Source organism: Lytechinus pictus, chromosome 2 (assembly GCF_037042905.1).
Source record: "Lytechinus pictus isolate F3 Inbred chromosome 2, Lp3.0, whole genome shotgun sequence".
NCBI lineage: Eukaryota > Metazoa > Echinodermata > Echinoidea > Temnopleuroida > Toxopneustidae > Lytechinus > Lytechinus pictus.
Window position 1 is genome coordinate 7,843,177 of NC_087246.1, and position 19,612 is coordinate 7,862,788.

A 19,612-nucleotide genomic window follows, 5' to 3' on the forward strand; every position below is an offset into this window, starting at 1 on the left:
ATGGCAAAGGCCATTATTGTCACAAACCAAGGGCCCAATACTGATAAATCAATCACCCAGTGTTACAGATTAGTATCATATTTGGCTATCTATAATGAACATTTATATTTAAATCATCATCCGGTAATAAGGCACCTTACCAGAACCCTTGAGATATGCAGGAATCTCACAAGCAGCTTTTCATCACTAATCATCACATGTCGATCATCATAGACAACCAAGTTAGGCAATAAAAGCAAACACAGACATATACAGCATTATAAATACCTAAAGAATGTTTCAATTCCATCTCAAGAAGGAATGCACATTACATAAAATATACCAATGAATTTTATCACAAGGGAAAAAATAAAATATGCCCTTTTACAGATTACAGAAAAAAGTGAGGACACTGATAATTCATTCTGACATCAATTCTGATTGAATAGATACACATAAACAAAGGCTTGATCAAAATCATTCTGATGCTTTTGTGACATCACATGCATGAAGCTTCTTCTTTTTGCTTATATGCCAAATTGTTTTTATTGTTCATGATGGGCGAAAATGTTTTTCATTGGAGCATTTAATATACGAAATAATGAATCCCATGACATAAGGTGTACATGTAGCTGCTCGCATATGATTCATTAAAGTCAATAATTAATTGATTTTACCTAAACATTCATTAAAAGAGTGAACTTTACCTTTAACAAAACAATGCATGTCTTAAAACTTAATGTTTAGAGCAATATTGTATTGAATTGTCTAATGCCCTTTAGACATACATTTTCAAAGCTGATCTAACAAATAAATATATTCAAAGATTGTGTATGAATGCACATATAAGTTAAAAATCAAAATTTGTATGGTGTAAACAATGTCAGTAGTAATTGTGAATTCTAATATTTAGTCTTATATTACATATACGTCATACTACAATATAAGTGTTTTGCCTTCAAGCCTGTTTTATTAGAATATGAATAAATGAGAAAAGAAATGAAGAAATCTGAACCAAAGTCAAATGTCAATGATAGATTGTATATATCCTGCATTGCAAATTATCTACAGGATTATGTTACATAATTTCACCAGTTCAACGCTTATTCGTAAGAGCAACTAACTTAAATTTGTTAAAGGCAGAGTAATAGACCGTTTTGCTGCCATTGATATGTTATTGACATGTATTATCAAGAGAATGTGATTTGATAAGGAATTCTAAATAGAATTCTGAATAATCTTGAACAGATTATTTGGTGCCAAGTTTAACTGATTAATTTTATTGACGGTGTTCTCTCAATATGAGGCTTTAGTTAGTGGTGTTTGTTGTTTTAGCTCTGACTGCAATAGATAATATAATAATAATGATTGACTTTTATATTGTGCTTTATCAATCTATGACTGCTCAAAGTGCTCCTCAATTGTTGGTGTATTATAAACATTCACTTATAAAAGTGACATGTTCAATGCAGAACCCTGCATTGTCTGATTTTCCCAAGTCCTGCATGTAGATCAAATATATTTTGGGGAGTGTGTAGGCGGATTGCTTATATTGAATATTACCAGTTTAAGTGCCATATTTTTTAGGACTAATATTTAAATCAAGGCTTGAAGCTCATTATACCTTAATATCAAAAAGCTCTAAACTACCATTAAACTAAATCTCCTACATTTTATTTTACTGATGGTATATTAGAATCATGACAGATGAAAAATCAAACTAAGATCTGCCCTAAGATATGTATTCAAGGATTCTGGAACAGTTCAACAATACAGTGTTTGATTTGGTCACCAAGTTGTGAAGCAAGGAGAACCCTGAGGTGTTTACGCAGTCTAGAACGTCTACAAAGTACAAAGAGTAGGCAACATTCAAGGAGCTTCTGGCAGTTATGAAGTGCAGCGAAGTTTATGAGACGGCACACAGTCCGATCTACCAAATTGCGATGGAGTATGATATGAGTAACCCATTGTTCTAACAAACAGTAATCAGATGATCCTGACTGATGTAAACTGTTCTTTGAAGTCATGCAGAACTTGGCCACTGCAATGATATCCAGAAGACTTTCCATTGTTTCTCCGATAAGGTTGCGAAGGGTTCTACATTGTTGAGGGTGGCAGTCATACAGACTATGAATTACACAAGTTAGGCTCTTGATTTGAAAGCTTCCAAGTTTTACTGACTTCTGACCTGCTTCCAGGAACTGTCCAGTCAAGAGACATGCAAAGTATTCAGATCTTGCAGACAAAACTTGCTGACTTGCCTTCAGGGTTTCTCCATTTTTGCAGACAAGGTCCAGGTCGCTTAGATGTTCCTGAGCCATGTAGAGACATTCATCACAATCATTGCTACTAGCCATATCACCCTCTTTAGACTGTGTCATCATGACTTCATCAGGTGCTGACTGGGCGTCAAGAGAGAAGTGCCGATCCCGAAATTCTTCCCATTGTGGAAGTAATGAACGTGATGTATGACTCAGGCTATGACATGCTTTTCTCAACAAGTCTTTGGATGACTGGTCCTGAAAATGACTCAACATCTGTTGTATTATCTCACAATCCACAATGAGGCCCCTAAGTGTTCTTCCACACCTATTAGGATTTAAAAATATTTTGAAAGTCATGACTATGAGTGTACCTCACCCTACCAATAATGATTATATTTCTAAATGACATGGGCATTCTGATAAAGAGATCTAGACAATTCAAATTAGATAGCAAGGTTGCAATCAATTACAGAATGGTAGTACCCAACCAAGACCATAGTTGAAAGTTGATCTTTCTGTTACAATACACGTGTAACCCCCCCCCCCCAAGAATCCTACTACACGTACAATACAGCATAACAAAATGAACTTTACTTAGAGGGGGTGGGAGGTGGTAGAGGAATAGAAGGGATAAACAATGAAGTAAAAATTTTGAAGCAAATGGAATGCTGTATTTTAATAATTTTAACCACTTTACCTGAAAAGATACGGTAATGACAAAGCAGCAGAGAGTTTCCTTTCCTTCTGTTGTTCTCTCAGAACATGTTCCATCTCCTTCCGCCCAAACGAGCTTTCACCAATGTCCCTTAAGATATCTAGATACTCCTGTATCCTGCTCCGCTGTCTCTCATATAGACTTTTGTCTTTATCACCGATGGATCCTGCGATCCTGCTGGCAGGTTGCTGATTTTCAATCCGTCTACATTGTCTTTCTTTAGCTGTTAGAGACCTATAGACAAGAAATGGAATGTTGTGAGACATCAGTTTGTCATAGAATAATCTGGAAGAAAGTAAATCCTTGAGTAGCACATTGGCTCTGTCTCTGGCCACTGTGTCCACAGTTGCAAAGTGAAGCAGGGTTTCAACAGAGCATTCTTTAGTGATGAACATGATTGAGGGGATTTGGTGAAGGAGTATCACTTCTTGAAGGATTAGCAAAATGTTTTCTTCCTCTTGTCTGCGCTTTGGCCGTGTCTCGGGTTGTTTTGTGGGTGTCCTCTCTCCATCGGGGAGATCAAAGCTAAAGCTCGTCCTTGGAGATGAAGGAATTCTCATAGCCCTAGGGACAGGATTCTTTGGTCTTCTGGAGCAGGATGTTGATGGGTTAGGTGAAGGGGACAGTGACTGGTTGCCGGCCTTGGTAGTTCCTTTGACCTCTGCTTCAGATCCCGTTTTCTCAACTTCCATTATTGATCCAGTGACAACATGGATAGATAAAGTATCTTCAGGTTTTGACAAACTTGCTGTGTCACATTTCGACAGGGTCAATTTTCTTGTTGCCTGTGCCAACATTCCACTTTGCTGCCCATCATCATGCTGCATCAGTGACCTAGTCCTACCTCCTGCTAAATTAACCCCCTTGTCTTCTCCATCTGTACTATTACAACTTTCTGAGCTGGTGTTTGAATTAGTATCAATGTCTGATTCTTCGCTCACCACAGGACTAAAGATTTCTTCTGAGTAACCAAAGAATTTCTGAGGAGATGATGGGCCATAAAAATAAGACGGACTACTCCCTGGAGAAGCACTGTCACTCTTGGGTGGAGACATCATAGATGAGGGAAACTGGTAAGTGGGTTGGTGTATGTGAGGTGGGGATGTACTGAAATGAGCTCTTGGTGGTGAGAGGCCTGAGGTATAATACTTTGATGGTGATGACCCTGCTAAGTTGTGAGGGGGTGGTGAAAGTCTTGGGCTCTCTGGATACCAGTGGGCTGAATACTGCGGTGATAAACCATCATCACAATCTTTGGTCAGTGGCTGAGGTATTGTTATTGTTGGATTCAAGAGATGTTTGTCAACTTCAATACCAGTGTGAGTATCGGAATCTTCCAAATTAGAATCGAGTCTGGTTCTCTTTGAGCTACCCCTTTGTCTTTTTCTCTTTCTTTTTCTGGCTCCTCTCTCCATAGATTCATCTTCTTCCATTCCTGATGCTTCTATTTATTTAAAAAAAAAAGAAATTGAAGAAGAAATTTGAAAAAAATTAAAACTCTTATAAATAATGAATACAAAATCAAGCAGAATTGAAATGTTTGAACCCATATAATAACAAAAAACATATAAATACAATTTTTCACTACCCAGAGCGAGCGACACTTATTATTATTATTTTCTTCATTGCTTGCAATATATATGATACTGCAGTTTAAAAAATTCTACAGTAATATCTGATTTTTTAACGCAATTTAAAGCACTAATGATTGTAAGTCCAACTCTTCTATAAAACTATCATAATTGCAAGAGGAATTAAGCAATATGTCTGCTCTGTATTGTCTTTAATTGGCCTGATGCAATCAAGCTCTTTATAATAAACCATTGAACCAAGAATTAAACTAGTATTTCATCTCTGAAAATCATAACACTGAACATTTCAAAATCATATCAATAAACAAGATCATACTTTCTTCATCTTCATCTGGTTGCTCTCTCTGTTCCTTTACTTTCTTCTGAAGATGTTGAATGAGTACCTTCACAAGATTATTGTTAGCAAACTGCTCCATAGAACTGGCATCATAACGAAATTCAGCTATGGCAGCAATCACCAGAGCAGAAGGGACATCTGGAAGAGAATCTAAATCACCACTTATAAGATCAATGAGAAACTGTAAACCATCAAGTTCTGACATCTTGGCTCTGTTCACAGATTCCTGGCAGCAGAGGCAAAGGTACTGGGCACACCGTTCCCTGACAGATTTCTTGACGTCTTCATTCTTGGCCGTTGCCAGGTAAAACTTGACAAATCCTGCATTCCCGAGTGCTGCTCTTCCAATATCACTGGACATCAGATTACCTATGCACTCCCAAGAGTTATATTGTACCTCTGGTTTATGGTGTGATAGAAGGTCAAAGAGATTGGACAGACTATCATTCTCCAGAACAGGATTTGCTGCAGCTGCAGGTAGTGTCAGGGCACAGCGTAACTTCCGTTTGTCAAATGGTGCAGTGAGGGCTACGGCAGTTTCAACTGCCAAGAGAACAAGTTTGCTATCTTTTGACTTGGACTTTTCACAAACAACACGCAGTCCTCCACATCCAATGATATTCCAGAGGATAGTTTTGTCTTTACTTGAGGCAAATATCTTGAGGACTCGGAGCAGGCTATGGCAACAGCCACTATCTTCAGTGACATCGAGCGCATGGACCAGGATTGGTATAACATCTTCTTCCAGATTATCTTCAATGTCTGTGCTTCGGGCAAGATTAGCAAGAGCCCTTGCACATCTGTTTGTAATGCTGATGGAGGATTTTGAATAATGCCGGAGGACTGAGGCTGAAAATAAATAAAAACAAAAAGGAGTTTGGAATGATACAAAAATAACATGAAATGGTGCGGAATGAAAGTCTTATCACTTACTCGTTAATCAAGGAGTATTAAGGGTCATAAACTGCCATTATGGCAAATGATTTTTCACAAAGAATGTGATCGCTTCTGTGTATAATTGATTCAAGATTAAAGAACATATAGATAACCTATCAAGTATCAACAACATCTTTAGGAATAGGACAGTTGATACAGTCATACAGATAAAGGTATTACTGGTGTAAGTAAGTTCTTATTATTATTATTATTATTATTTTATTTGGCAGAATATCAAACAAGTCAAATACAATGATAGAAAATAATTGTTACAATAATACAGTAACACAAAAATAATTAAACACTGGATTCACCTGGATGAGCTGCCAGGCATTGGGCAAAGTTAACCAAATAACTATAGTCCGCGGACCGCCCTAACCCATACCCCATCCAGGTGAATCCACTGTAGTATTTTCATGCGAAAAAAAAACCTAGCATAAAATTTCATTCAAAGTTACATAATATAACAAAATGATCAATTACTCAGAATCAAAACACAAAATCATACAAACAAATATCAATAAATACACTGCGTTAAAATGTAAGAAATTGAATAACAGAAAGGGAATATGCTGACCAATTATCTAAATTAACTTTGGTTGGCTTTGTCATGCGATTCGGTATGAGATTGTATAAATTGCAATAAATAATTTAAAAATTGAAAGTACTGTGGTATCTTGGCAAGAAATACAGCATACATTTATTCAATTTTATTAATTATATTGCACTTAACATGTTGAATACAACCCCCTGAGATTTAAACTGCAATTAATGAAAATGCTATTGGAATAATGAAAATTGAAATATTGAAATACCATTATTGGGTACTTAATAATATTCACAATCATTTTGGTCCAATTCACCTGAAGTTGAAATATGATCTTTGTAGATAAGTGAAGAGTTTATAATTTTTCAAAAATTGATGATTAGGGGCCTATAGTAAAAAAAACTTAAGTTTGGGGAAATTCGGTACCACTTTGTTGAAATATTGGATAAAATTTGGGGTATCTCATTTCGCACAAGAACATGTCACCAGGCTTTCCCCTGATATAACAATATTTTTTCAAGTAAATTTTATGCTAGTATCATTCAATGTATCTTTTTATAATCTTTATCAATTGAACTAAGTTCTTCTAATATTTGCTTTTGTTTCTTCATTGTTCTAAAAATCTTACTTTTTTGTTAAGATCATTAATTAAAAACAATTGTTTTCCTTGTGATAATGAAAAAAGGTATACCCAGCATCTTCCTCAAATGTAGGACACAGTGTGTTAGGCCTACAAGGAAAATACCCCCCCCCAAAAAAAAAAAAAAATGAAAAGTCAAGAATTGCTACAATGTATTTTATTAGACCAGTAACAAAGAGAACTTTCAGGACAGGGGCCCATTGCAGAAAGAGTTGCGTTTAAACGCAAGTAAAAAAATCTATCGCAAGTCCCAAATGCGCGCTGTTGATTGGTTGAAAATCAAGTTGCGCATGATTTTTAGAGTTGCGATTGATTGAACTCTTTCTCCAACAGGCCCCTGGGGCCTTTACTTACCAATAATTGCAATTCCAGAACAATCTTTGACCTGTAATGAAAAGATAAATAATACCAAAAGCGTGACCCCGGGGAGCGTGACTTGCAAGTTTTGGTCCAAGGGAAACTGTTTATAATCCGGGGGGGGGGGGTGATTCTTAGTGAATGAGCTGAGCTTTCTGAAATATTTTGCTAATAAGAGGTACAAATGAAACTTATTCCTAAAAATAACACTATTTTAATAGTTACATAAACAACACTTAAAATTCATATCATCATGGAAAGGCCTCACTTCCACACAATGATTATTATCAATTAATAAAGTAATACTCATTATAATTGACTGATTACTTTTACAATAACTTTCTGTGATTGATCTTTATTCAAATGATACTGATGATAGATAAACCCCTCAAAAAATGTTTGGAAATCTGAGTTTGGCCATGAATTTCTCCCAACTCCAAATTTTACACAATGCAAATTTTACATCATTCAAAAGATAATTTAATTCTCTTTAAAATGATACCATGCTTGTTATGATCATGTCATCACGAAAAGAGCAGGATTCAAAAGTGTTGGATGAGGTCTGAATTGAAAAGCTGCAAAACGAGCAGAAATAGTCATGAAGGGTCAATAGAGAACATGGTTCTTTTGTCTGTTTAAATAGAGATGAAAATCCATTCAAATCAAGCCACTGCTTCTGGAGTGATGGTTCTATGAGATAACATTACATGGTTTAAGTCGTGGTTTGAAATACCCATGCATGTTTGTTTGTTTGTTATGTTTTTGCTTGTGCAGAGGTGTGTTTGATTCCATGTTCATGTTGATGTTAAGGTGCATGAAAACAATTAAAAGAAATTGCTGAGAAACTTACTCATCACCACTGAAAAAGAAACAGTGACTTGTCAATATTGTGTCATTTTGCAACTTTTGAATTTTGACCTTGCCCCCACATTTCAAGGCACTGCACATCCATGTGAATGATAATCATATCATGTAGGGTATTATTTTAAAGAAAATTAAATGATCTATTCATTGATATTAATAACACATTGATATTTACTAAAACCGATGAAGAATTATCGGTCAAAGTAAAAAAAAACGGCTGAGAAACTTACTCATCACCACGGAAAAAAGAACAGTGACTTTCAATATTGTGTCATTTTGCAACTTTTGAATTTTGACCTTGCCCCACATTTTAAGGCACTGCACCTCCATGTGAACCATAATCATATCATGTAGGTATCATTTTAAAGAGAATTAAAAAGATAATTCATTGCTATTAATTAAACATTGATATTTACTCAAACCGAAGAGGGATTATCGATCAAAGTCAGATTTCCAAACTTTTTTTAGGAGTTTATATAAACAGTATGACTATGAGACATGGATTCTTTTTCTTAATACTTGATGTAGTGATCCCTTTGGCAGCTCAAATAGAAGCTATACTGGGATGATTTCTTCTAATAATAAGTATCACTATGTATATGACCTAAGTTAAAGAAATGATGATCTCATTAATTTCTAGGTGAATCAAACAACGGAAAAATGTCTAGTCTTTCCAATGATGCCCACAATCAAAGTATTGATTATTCAATATGGCAAAATGTACCAAAATGTAATATCTAACATAGTACCTGCTCAGCATTGTTTTGATCTAAACAACAAGTAGCCAATACACTGACAGAAAGGTCAACAAGCTCTTCATCTTCGGTCTTTTCTTTCAAGATTTCAAGCAGTTTGCTCCCTCCATCCGATGAATAAAACTTGACTAGAAACTCTTTGTAAAATTGCTTGGAATTGTGAATTTTCTCTCTAATGTTCTTCAAAGTTGATTTAATGATCATCGGGTCAACACTGGGATCTAGTTTACCAACAAGCGCTTCAGCTGTTTTTCCACTTCCACTTCCAGATCTAGGCCCATCTTTGGAGCTGGAGTTTGCCACTTCAGATGAAGACATGGCCATTTCCACAAGAACTTCGCTTCACTTACACGTCAGTCAGACCAAGCCCCGAAACCAAGCTCAGCTCAGAGTCAGACTTGATCTGTTCTACTGAGTTGAGTAGTGCATGCAGATGAGCAAGTTGAAGCCAGGGAAGACAGGTAAGTCAAACTCTAGTCTAGACACCCGGGTCTAGACCAAAACTCTTCAGTCTCTGTATTTTGGTTGTTCCGCTGAACTACGTTGGCTGCACTCACTACAATGCCACCACAATCTCGATCTAGCTCTCTCGATCGCTCTCCGGCTAGTACATGAGCCCTAGCTATTAGTAATTGGCTGGCCTTGAATGCACAGCAGCACAGCTAGCACTATACTCTATAGCAAGATGCAACTTTATAATCACCTGACAATAGAATTGGTCACATGACCAAATACATTGCTGCACAGCGAGCTAGCGCTTCACAGTAGTCAACATACGTTATTACACTCCACACAAATTGAGAGCCTACACAGCTCACAGACGAAAGATACAAGCCAAACTTCTACAAAGAATTCCAGGGTCAAGGGACAATAAAGGGCAAGTAAAATGCTGCAGATTTAATAAACATGGGCATATCTCAATAAATAGAGTAAAATTCAAAGAGCAAAATGCTGAAAATTTGATCAAAATCGGATAACAAAGTTACTGAATTTGAAATTTGCAGCATTATTGTTTGGGTGAAACAGTTCTTCTAGGTATGTCTTCATTAATATACATTAGGTGGGCAGATGATGTCATATCCCCACTTGATCTTTTGTATTTTATTATATGAAATAAGGTTTATTCAAACATTTTCTACTAAGTTGTAGGAAGGTAGTGAGAACGGTGTAGACTTCTCTGTGTTAACAATCTGTAGAGACTGTTTTTTTAAGTTTTTTTTTAGCATCCATGTACGGTAGTCTTGATTTACTAATGATTTGACAAAGTATATAAGGACAAGTTGTTTATAATGTACAATATATAGATCTACAGTGATATGGCAAATTAACCATGATTTTAAAGACTTTCTCATCGCATATTTGTTTGCTGCAACTATGTTCCTTTATCTTACAGCTCCAGGTTAAAACTCTTCATAAATGGTAGACAGGAATAACCGTCTTTTCTGGGGATTTATTCAACAATTTCTGACATTTTACTGTAATCCCCATTTACCGACGGTAGGGTGTACGTGTGGGTTCGCATGTGTTCTCATTCCCTCCCTTTTGTCAATTCACAGTCCAAAGTTTGATGTAATTTTACACATCAAATTTACAATCTAAGGATGTATAACTATAAACAACAAACTTTTAACACTTGATATTCCAATATTTAAATACTTTAAACGATATAGATGAAAAAGGCATGAAAAATATACTTTACCGATGTTTAATTGGGTTGAACACGATAAAAATGGTCAAAATGGCAGCCAAACTATAAAATATTTACAAACGAACGTCAACAATCACGAATGTGATATCGATATTGCTTTCGATATTATACGATCTGCTCCATATGCGAACGAAACCGAAGATAAACGATACTAGTTATACTAGTACTAGTACTAGTTATAATCGCGATATATCGATTTGAGACATGTCTCGATGACTTAGATGTCTTAGATGACAGATTTCTCAATCATCCAGAGGATTTTTTTCAATAACTCCGGCCCAAGGTATGCAATTACTTAAGTTATTTATATTTCCCTGATAATGGAAACCATGAAACTTTCAATTTTGCTTAAAAAACAGTTTTAAATCGCGATCTATAAAACGCTAGTTCACTATACGTTGGCTGTAGGTACGGGGCCCCATCCCCTTCAGTCTATGTATGGTGAGTGGAGCCAACGTAGTTCAGCGGAACAACCAAAATACAGAGACTGAAGCTTTTGGTCTACATAAATGGTGGCTTGCTCAACAGATTTGCTACACCTTTGGATTTCACCCCTGTGCAATTCAAATTACGTATCACAGAAATTTTTTTCTTATGAAAGGTGGTATGAAAAAGGAATTATATGCCTGATGATATATCCACCCCTTAACAGAGAATGTTTCAAAATCTATAATTTGGAGCATACTGTTCTGAGGCACTCTTTTTAAATTAAAAAGGGAAATTTCACAAACAATTAATGTTGTAAATCGGATAAAAAATCAGATCGAAAATCAGATCGGCAGTTAAGCTTCTAAAATTGAAATCGAATCGGCGATGTTTAAAAACAAAGGAATATATCAAAATTTTGTTCGCGGTTGCGCGCATCTTCCTGACAAAGTCACAAAGACGAATGCATTGGAATGGAAGTCGCCAACATGCGCGATCGTTTGGAACATGTTTTAAAAGGGTTTTGAGGTGTTACTGCTTTACAATGAAATGAGTGATTTTATTAGAAAGATAAACGAATGACACATCTTCCAAGCAAAGTCGCAAAGGAAAATAAAATGAAAATAATTCTCTTAGATCACAGGTCAATGAACAATCGGCGGGACATCTTTTATAAGCATTTTTATGTTAGGTGCTAGCGATTTAGAATTATTGGAATGATCACTTGATCAAACATTATCATAAAATAGAGAACAATGAGTTGAAATTTGTTTGTTATTGAGGTAGTGAAAAAAATAAATGACTAAAAGTAGGAACTAATTAACCCCTCCCCCCCCCCAAAAAAAAAAAAGAAGAAAGTCTAGCATTTGCCACTTGGAGAACAAGGTTTGATTTACATAATTTACTGATTCCATCTTGATGTCAAGTTGGTAAAGGAGAAGGATAAAGAGAAGGGGAATAAGGGGCAGAAGAAGAAAAAGGAGGTGGCAAGAAAAGGAAGAGGAGGAGAATGGGAAGAACAAGAATTAAAAGAAGGGAAGATGGAAAAAAATGAGGAAGAGATGAATGAGGAGATGAGTAAGAAAACAAAATAATAACTTAAGAAGGAACAATATATCTGACTGTTAATTATATGATTTAAGTATGAGCAATCCTCTCTTTGATTATCAATAGGATCCTAGTAAATGAAGCATGGCCACTGAAACCAAAGAAGAGACCCCTTTGATCAAACACACAGGAGGATGTCATTGTGGATTGGTGAGATTTGACGCAATGGCTCCAGCTGTTATTACTGTAATGGACTGTGAGTAAGTCATAGCATGATTGTTTATTAATAAAAAAGAGTGGGGGTATGAAATATGATGTTATTATCATGACAGTTACAGATTAATGAAATGTTCGTGTCATTCATATCAGATAAGTAGATTATGTTTGAAAATATGTTCTGTAGAATTTGGTGAATGTACCCCATAAATGAAATTCATTTCATTGAGTTTTCTCTCCGAGTCTTTATTCTCCTATAAATACTCTCTATGAAGTTCTTTAACTAATAACCCCTAATATACAAAGTGATTTATATGCTTCTCAATGCTTGTGTAGCCAGATGAAAGGTGCCTACACACTTGAATATAAATTGTATAGTCACCAACAGATCTAAAAACACTGGCTGAATTGAATATTCTTGTCACCTCTGTATTAAGTATCATTTATGAATAAATAAAGGTGTGGTATTAAATATTGGGCAATTTAATGTGCATTGAGAAGGATGACACCTGCCATTTTGAGGGGGGAGGGATTAAGTGCCCCATTAGAGACTATTTGAATTCTAAATAAAACACAGAGTATTAAGAATTGGACAGCTTCTCTTTTTCCCACTTGTTTTCTTGAAAGTCACAGGGAGTCCCCCTCGATCCCTACCCTCAATCACCAGCTTTTGTAACCAAAATAGTAAATTGAAATTTGTTGCTCTCATTGAAGTACACATACTGCTATTAAATGCTCAATTTAATAAGTTACATGTAATTTAATGTTTTTATAGCGATCAAGTTTCTTTTATATAGTGTGTAATATTTCTTAAGTATTTTTTTTTTAATTTGAGCATGCATGTTGTGATATTAAACCCACTTTTCATTTCAGTTGCAGCGTATGTGTGAAGAAACAGAACAGGCATTTCATAGTCCCAAACTCAAAGTTCAAACTTTTACAGGTTAGTCTCTTTCACGCAAAAAAAATAATTGGTTTAGATTGATGTTGCTACACAGTAGGAGAAAATATTGCATCAAGATTTAAAAAAAAACCACAGATATAATAATTTCTTTAAAATTTCTCACTGATCAATACCAAGTTTCCATTGTCACGATTTGAGCCATGATTGAAACTTGGTTTTAATTTTGGAATAATCATAGTGCTCGTATCAGATCAGGTGTGGCAATGATATTGATTGTAGAAATTTTTTTGTATGGTACAGTTTTTTCGTGATCAGCATTGAAAAGCCAATTGTGGCATTTGTAATGGATCCTATGACAATGAGTTATAATGAGGAATTCCCTCCTAAGATCAATGTGGTTTGACGAGGACCCCCCCCCCCCCAAGAAAAAAACCCACACACAAATGAGAATAAACATTGGATGCTTAAAAAAAAAACATATCAAAATAATTTTTTTTTTTCACCGCACTGTAGATGCCCAATTTGTCTTATTTTAAATTTCATTAAAAAAGCTACTTTTTGTGGTTCAAGATGACTGAAATTGTATTTGAGATAATATGACTTAGTGAAGATTGAATACTAAGATACAATCATTTTTCAATATTCTGAGAAAATTGCATGATGGGGAATGTAAGCTTATGATATTTGGGGAGCTGCATATACAAATATTCACCAAACCTTTATTTATGTTTCTTCCATTTTCTTTCTTTTTCAACCTTATGCATGATGTCATAATCTCATAGCACACTCTCTCAAGGATATTGCGTAAACGGAATTGTCAGAGATGCACCAGCTGCAGATCACAAACTCATGCAAGGTTCAGCTTCTAAGATAGCAGAACAATGATGCCAATGCATAAGGTCTATTGAAAAATAAAGCAACCTTGATGTCTGGTTAACTTTACCTTTATGACAAATTCGTTGTGACAAACTCAAAGTTCAAACTGTCGAAAATGAGTTCTGTCAATTTGTGCTCGTTTTATGTTGCAAAACTTGATGCAAACTTGCTTATAATCTAGACGGAGACTGCATCTATATTTCTGCCGTTATAATTCACTTTAAGTGATGCATCTGGTGCAGCGAGACTACAGTGATTGTAATCTAGGCGGAGGCTGCGGCTATGTCTCTGCTATCATGTGGAAAAGATACCTCTGATGTGGTGAGACTACGGTTTGTGCAAAGCAACCAGCACCTATTTAACCTCTCGTCTTGTGTTTAAATTTTTTTTTTATTAACCACGATGTGGTAGGCGTTTTCTTTTTAAAAAAACTGCCACGGGACATTCATCCATTAACAAAAAAAAGGCTAACGCAAGACGGGACTGTATTATGGTCTGTGATCTCGCATTGCTTATGTGTAGCATAACAGCATCAAGCTCGTAAAGCCTCCGCCTAGGCATACCACCCCACAATAAGGCAGTTACATGGTGTGAAAATTTAATGGGTAGGGCTGGAAGAAAGTTGCATGATAGGCCTCAATGTGCCAATGAACAGGGTATTATATTATTCCACAGAGAACAAGACCGCTGAAAGACCTTTGAAAGACCATGAATTCTTGTTGATCTTTCAGAGGTCTCTCAATGAACCTACAATGGTCTTTGAGGTCTTACACGAGTCCTGACCAATCTTTCAGTGGTCTTCGTGGTCTTCATGGGCTCCAAAACTTTTTGAAATGGTTCAAAACAGTCTTACAACGGTCTTATAGGAAAATGGTCTTTCAGTGGTCTTTCGGCAGTCTTTCAGCGGTCTTCCGATGAACTTTCAAAGGTCTTAATAGTCTTTCAATGATCTTTCGGCAGTCTCTCAAGATTTTTGCGGAGATAACTGTAAGACTCATTGGAGATCATTGAAAGACCAGGCAAAGTCCATGGAAAGAATTTTGAAAGATCACTTGTTGCATAAAAGATCTCTGAAAGACCATTGAAAGATCTCTATAGGACTAGTCTAAGACCAGTAAGACAAGAAATATCCATGAGTCTTTCAGAGTTCTTTGAGGGGTCTTTCTGAGCCATTCCACAGAGATGACAAATTTCAGTGATCTTGAAGACTGCTGTAAGACCTCACCAATTTTAAGTCTTTCAGTGGTCTTTCAATGGTCTCCGTTCTGTGGAATGGGGGCCTAAGAGATGTAGTTCAGATGAATGAAATGTTATTTGAAAGTGTAATGTTACCATCGTTATATTGATGACCTTGGAATTGAATGTCTTAAGAATGAAAATTATCATTTAATAGCCAATAGAAATAGATTATCCTTATACATTCACTTTTTCTTCAGTATAATCAGCTTTTGACATCTTCCATATGGTCGTGCTTTTTAGCCGAAAAAAGACATACGGTACTTAACTCTTATAATTTACTTTCCCTATCTATTTTCTTCATGCCCTATTTGTGTTTGTCAGGGAGAGGACATGCTGACATGTTATACATTCAACACACACCAAGCCAAACATACATTTTGTAAAGTATGTGGAGTACAGAGCTTCTATACTCCGAGGTCAAGCCCTGATTGCAAAGGTTAGTCTACGGGGCGATGTCACCGGTGGATCATCAGCCCCTCTTTAAAGTATTAAGAAAAAAACAAGAAAAGTAGACCGAAAAGAAGGAAGAATATTTGGAAAATAGATGAATTTATAACAATACCCATTATACCCGTTTGAAAAGTTAATCAAAGTTCCCTCCGAGTCCATTATTCCCTGAAAAGACCCCTGCTGAATGTTTGTGTGTGTTTTTATATAAAGCTTATAACGTCATACTGACCTTCAACAGATTTTTATTTGCAGAAAGATTCTGTGGGCCAAATGTGACAAAAAGAACGGTCTTTTTAATGCAGTATTATTTTGCAACTGAAATGACTGTTTCAAGTCTGATTGGTCTTGTGAATGCATAATTTGGTGGTAGTATATTTTCCATTGAATCCTAGCTTAAAAGTCTAAGCAATATGCTAAATCAGTACTATTGCTACTGTCCATTTTAGTATTACTATGTACTTTTTAATTTTCTCTTTCAAAATGTTTTAAAACTTATGAACAATAGTCCCTGTGGATTCACTTATCCATACCAAACTGTATTTTGTGGTGCTAGGTGCAGGTTAAGTCATCATCTTTAAATAAAACTATATCGATAAAAGAAAGCCAAACTTTTATTTTTTTATAAAGAAATTTGATTATTTTTTTTAGATGTTGTAAATCATGTTTATGATATATTTCAGGCATCCCCTTCTTATTGATCAGTCTACGCAACTTGAATTTTGCTACATTTACCAGAAAATTGGGTGACACTGGCCACCTGTCTCCAAAAGATATAAATAATATGTTTGTGTGTACTAGAATAATTTGGAATGAATAATTTGTCCTTTCTCTCTTTGCCTTTTCTCCTCAAGGAATCAGCCCTCATTGCATAGACCCTGGGACTATACAAGGAGAGATAGTTGAGAAGTTTCATGGAGTTAATTGGGAAGAAACCTTCACAGCAAAGGGTGGCTATGAAACTTTTAATAAACAATAAAGGAAGGTAAAGGGTAAATTAACTATTTGATTAGATGATCTTGTAAACTTAAATCATTCAATAATTGGTGCTATTATTGGAGTAATAGTCTTCCCCGTAATATATATATACTCATGAAAGACATAAATATTTTTCAGTAAATATATTCAGTCAATGATATACACATTTATGCATCTATACCTTTCAAATATATTGTTCTTGAGGACCAAAAAGTTTTCTCAAGGATTGCCAGACAAAGCAACAAGTACTTATTAGAAACTGGAATTTATTTATTGAAAGAATGCTAATGTAAAATTTTAACAAAGCACTCAATATTTATTGGATAACCAAAAAAATACTAGCATTACTGTCTATTGACTTGATGAGTTATGTTCATTCACACTTACAAAATTAACTCCATATGAACAAAAGCAAGCAACAGAGTTTATCATTAAAATTTTTATTAAAAATGTTTCTATTTATAGATGTATTGGCTCTCTCTACTTCCTGGCAATGAGAGGACCAACTCTGAAATATATTGAAGAGTAGCTGTCGTAACAATCCACAATCTAAACCCCCCTTTTGCCTGGCTTTTTGGATCCAAAAACATCTGACACCCATATTACTTCGCTGATATATATTTCTGTTTATAGAGGTTCACTCTTGCCTGGCAAGATGTATTCATAAAAATGTAGTATGTAGTGGTAAAAACTGTCAAGATTTCAGGATAATACAATTATGACCACCTCAGGTTCAACAATCCCTCACCCCCCCCCACCCATTTTATGTGGTCTTCTGTGATACAAGTTTGCTTATAATTGCATATCCAAAATACACTGTACATAATTGATCAATTGTGTCATTATGCGAATAGGCCTCAATGAAATTTATTATGGTATTAAAGTTGTATTGCAGTACTAAAATATTGCTGTTGGTTCAGAATTTATCAGAATTTATATTTTAATTTGTTTTTGTAATCATAATAATGTTTAAATCCTGTGTTGCATTAAATGCATTAGATGGTATTCACATAATTAGTTCACCACAATTCCTAAACCTAACATAGACCATATTTTAATGAAATGCTAGTTTCCTTTTTTCACCAAGTATTACAAATCATTTTAATTCTGAAGTTCTTATTTCTTTTTATAAATGATTTTTATTATATGAAAGAAGAATAATATGATAAGGAGTATATATTAAATGTCATTGAAATATCTTCAATAGTAAAAAAAAAGTAAGATTGACACTAATCCAAGGTGGTGTGGATTAAAAAAATCTTGTTCAGTCTACAGTTGGATTTACAAAAGTATACAAAGCATATATTTCATTTTGCAGCGACACAATATTTGCCTTTTCCCTCATTTTCCTCATTTCTCAAGACTAATTTCAGTTCTGGGTGGTGTTTTTATAAAACTGTTCATAACTTGATTGAAATTGTCACATTTATCAAGTCTATCCAAAGATCAGGTGTTTTCTTTTCATGGGAGGACATGTAGTAAAGGTAAAATGTTTCATAAATATATATCATGGGCAAAGAGTTTGGATCATTTGAATTAACAGAAATAGATGTTGTGGTGTACTTCCTTTGTAAAAGGGGGAAGTTTTATTCATGTGACCTCACAAATTTTAGTCATATTGCCAATGGGGGATCCATAGCATTAGGGATCTTGCATTCAAATGCTTGTAACTTTCTCATTAATTGTTCAATATTTCTTAAACTTTCAGTGATTTGTTTCTTTGATTTTCTGTTTTCAGACAAGCTTAGTTGATCCAAGGGCTTCATTCTCCTTTGAAGTCAATTCTGTTATGTTGTGGTATATAATGCCTGAAATATTGTTTATTTTTTTCAATAAATCGAGTCTTATTGTCTCTTGTTTTTTGTTATGATTAAATATATCAAATATATTTTAATATCATGTTTTCGTGTGTGTTATCTTCTTCATCGATTCCAATTCTTTCCAATTGAAATAGAATTTAAAACTAACAAGGGAAATTCATAGATGGAGTGGAAATACATGAGGAAATAACACAAGATAGCTATTTAAATTCTGTCAGGGAGGGGTAGTGATCCATGTTTCAGATTGAGGGAGGGAAGGGGGGTAAAATTAAAATTTTACAAATTTATTTGCTTAATATTGTTTTTATGCAAGTTTAATTGTTTTGAGCTGTTTAAAACATATTTGCATTGCATATTATACAATTTTCAAGTGGTCAAAGTTATTGGGATGGTGGAGGGGGGAGCCATGCAATTGATGTTTCCCCAATCAGGGGCCGCGGAACGGTTTTCAAAGTGGGGGGCTTAGCCAAAAGTGGGGGGGGGGGGCTGACCATGCAATAAGTCACAATCCTATGGTAATTTTTACGTTTTTGTACACAGTTTTGGAAAAAAGTGGGGGGCTGAAGCCCCCTATGCAGCCCGCTTCCGCGGCCCCTGCCGATAATACCCCCTCTTGATGCCTCTGCTAGTCAGTCTTCTGTATGTGTTGAATAGGCACACATACTGTATGTGGTTATTTAGTATGGGAATATGGGAGATGCTTTGGGCATTGAAGAAAGTAAGAGCAAGAGTGTTAATTGTAGGGTATGGTAAATTCAACTTGAGAGTGTTCATGGGGAATGCATGAACATGATACATTCGGAAAAGTCAGAAACATATTCAATCATTGAAAATGTGTTAAAGAGAATTGGCCGGGGAATAGGCCTATATATACTGTAGAAGGTAATGGTCCGGGTAATGGTTAAGAGAAAGTGAGGAATATATGAGAATGTGGACTAGCCAGGCTATTATTGTTAAAAATGGAA

At 35.4% G+C, this 19,612-nt stretch overlaps 2 protein-coding genes across 3 annotated transcripts; one reads left to right on the plus strand and one right to left on the minus strand.

Annotated features, from left to right (window-relative positions):
- Positions 1-257: 257 nt before the first annotated feature.
- LOC129254907 (uncharacterized) lies at positions 258-9,690 on the minus strand. Its single transcript, XM_054893448.2, has 5 exons — positions 8,981-9,690; positions 7,365-7,395; positions 4,867-5,736; positions 2,941-4,402; positions 258-2,568 (listed from the first exon to the last, which is right to left on the minus strand). The coding sequence occupies exons 1-5, from the start codon at positions 9,308-9,310 to the stop codon at positions 1,725-1,727; spliced, it is 3,537 nt and encodes a 1,178-aa protein (XP_054749423.2). The 5' UTR covers positions 9,311-9,690; the 3' UTR covers positions 258-1,724.
- A 25-nt stretch (positions 9,691-9,715) lies between these two features.
- Positions 9,716-18,721, plus strand: LOC129254906 (centromere protein V-like). 2 transcript variants are annotated; one of them, XM_054893447.2, is made up of 6 exons: positions 9,716-9,863; positions 12,294-12,427; positions 13,257-13,326; positions 15,724-15,838; positions 16,704-16,834; positions 17,293-18,721. In XM_054893447.2, exons 2-5 carry the CDS (start codon positions 12,312-12,314, stop codon positions 16,826-16,828), a joined length of 426 nt encoding a protein of 141 aa, XP_054749422.1. In that variant the 5' UTR covers positions 9,716-9,863; positions 12,294-12,311; the 3' UTR covers positions 16,829-16,834; positions 17,293-18,721. The 2 variants fall into 2 exon arrangements, with proteins under 2 accessions (XP_054749422.1, XP_063964478.1); XM_064108408.1 differs by having other exon boundaries at positions 9,777-9,863; positions 16,704-16,841.
- Positions 18,722-19,612: the final 891 nt, after the last annotated feature.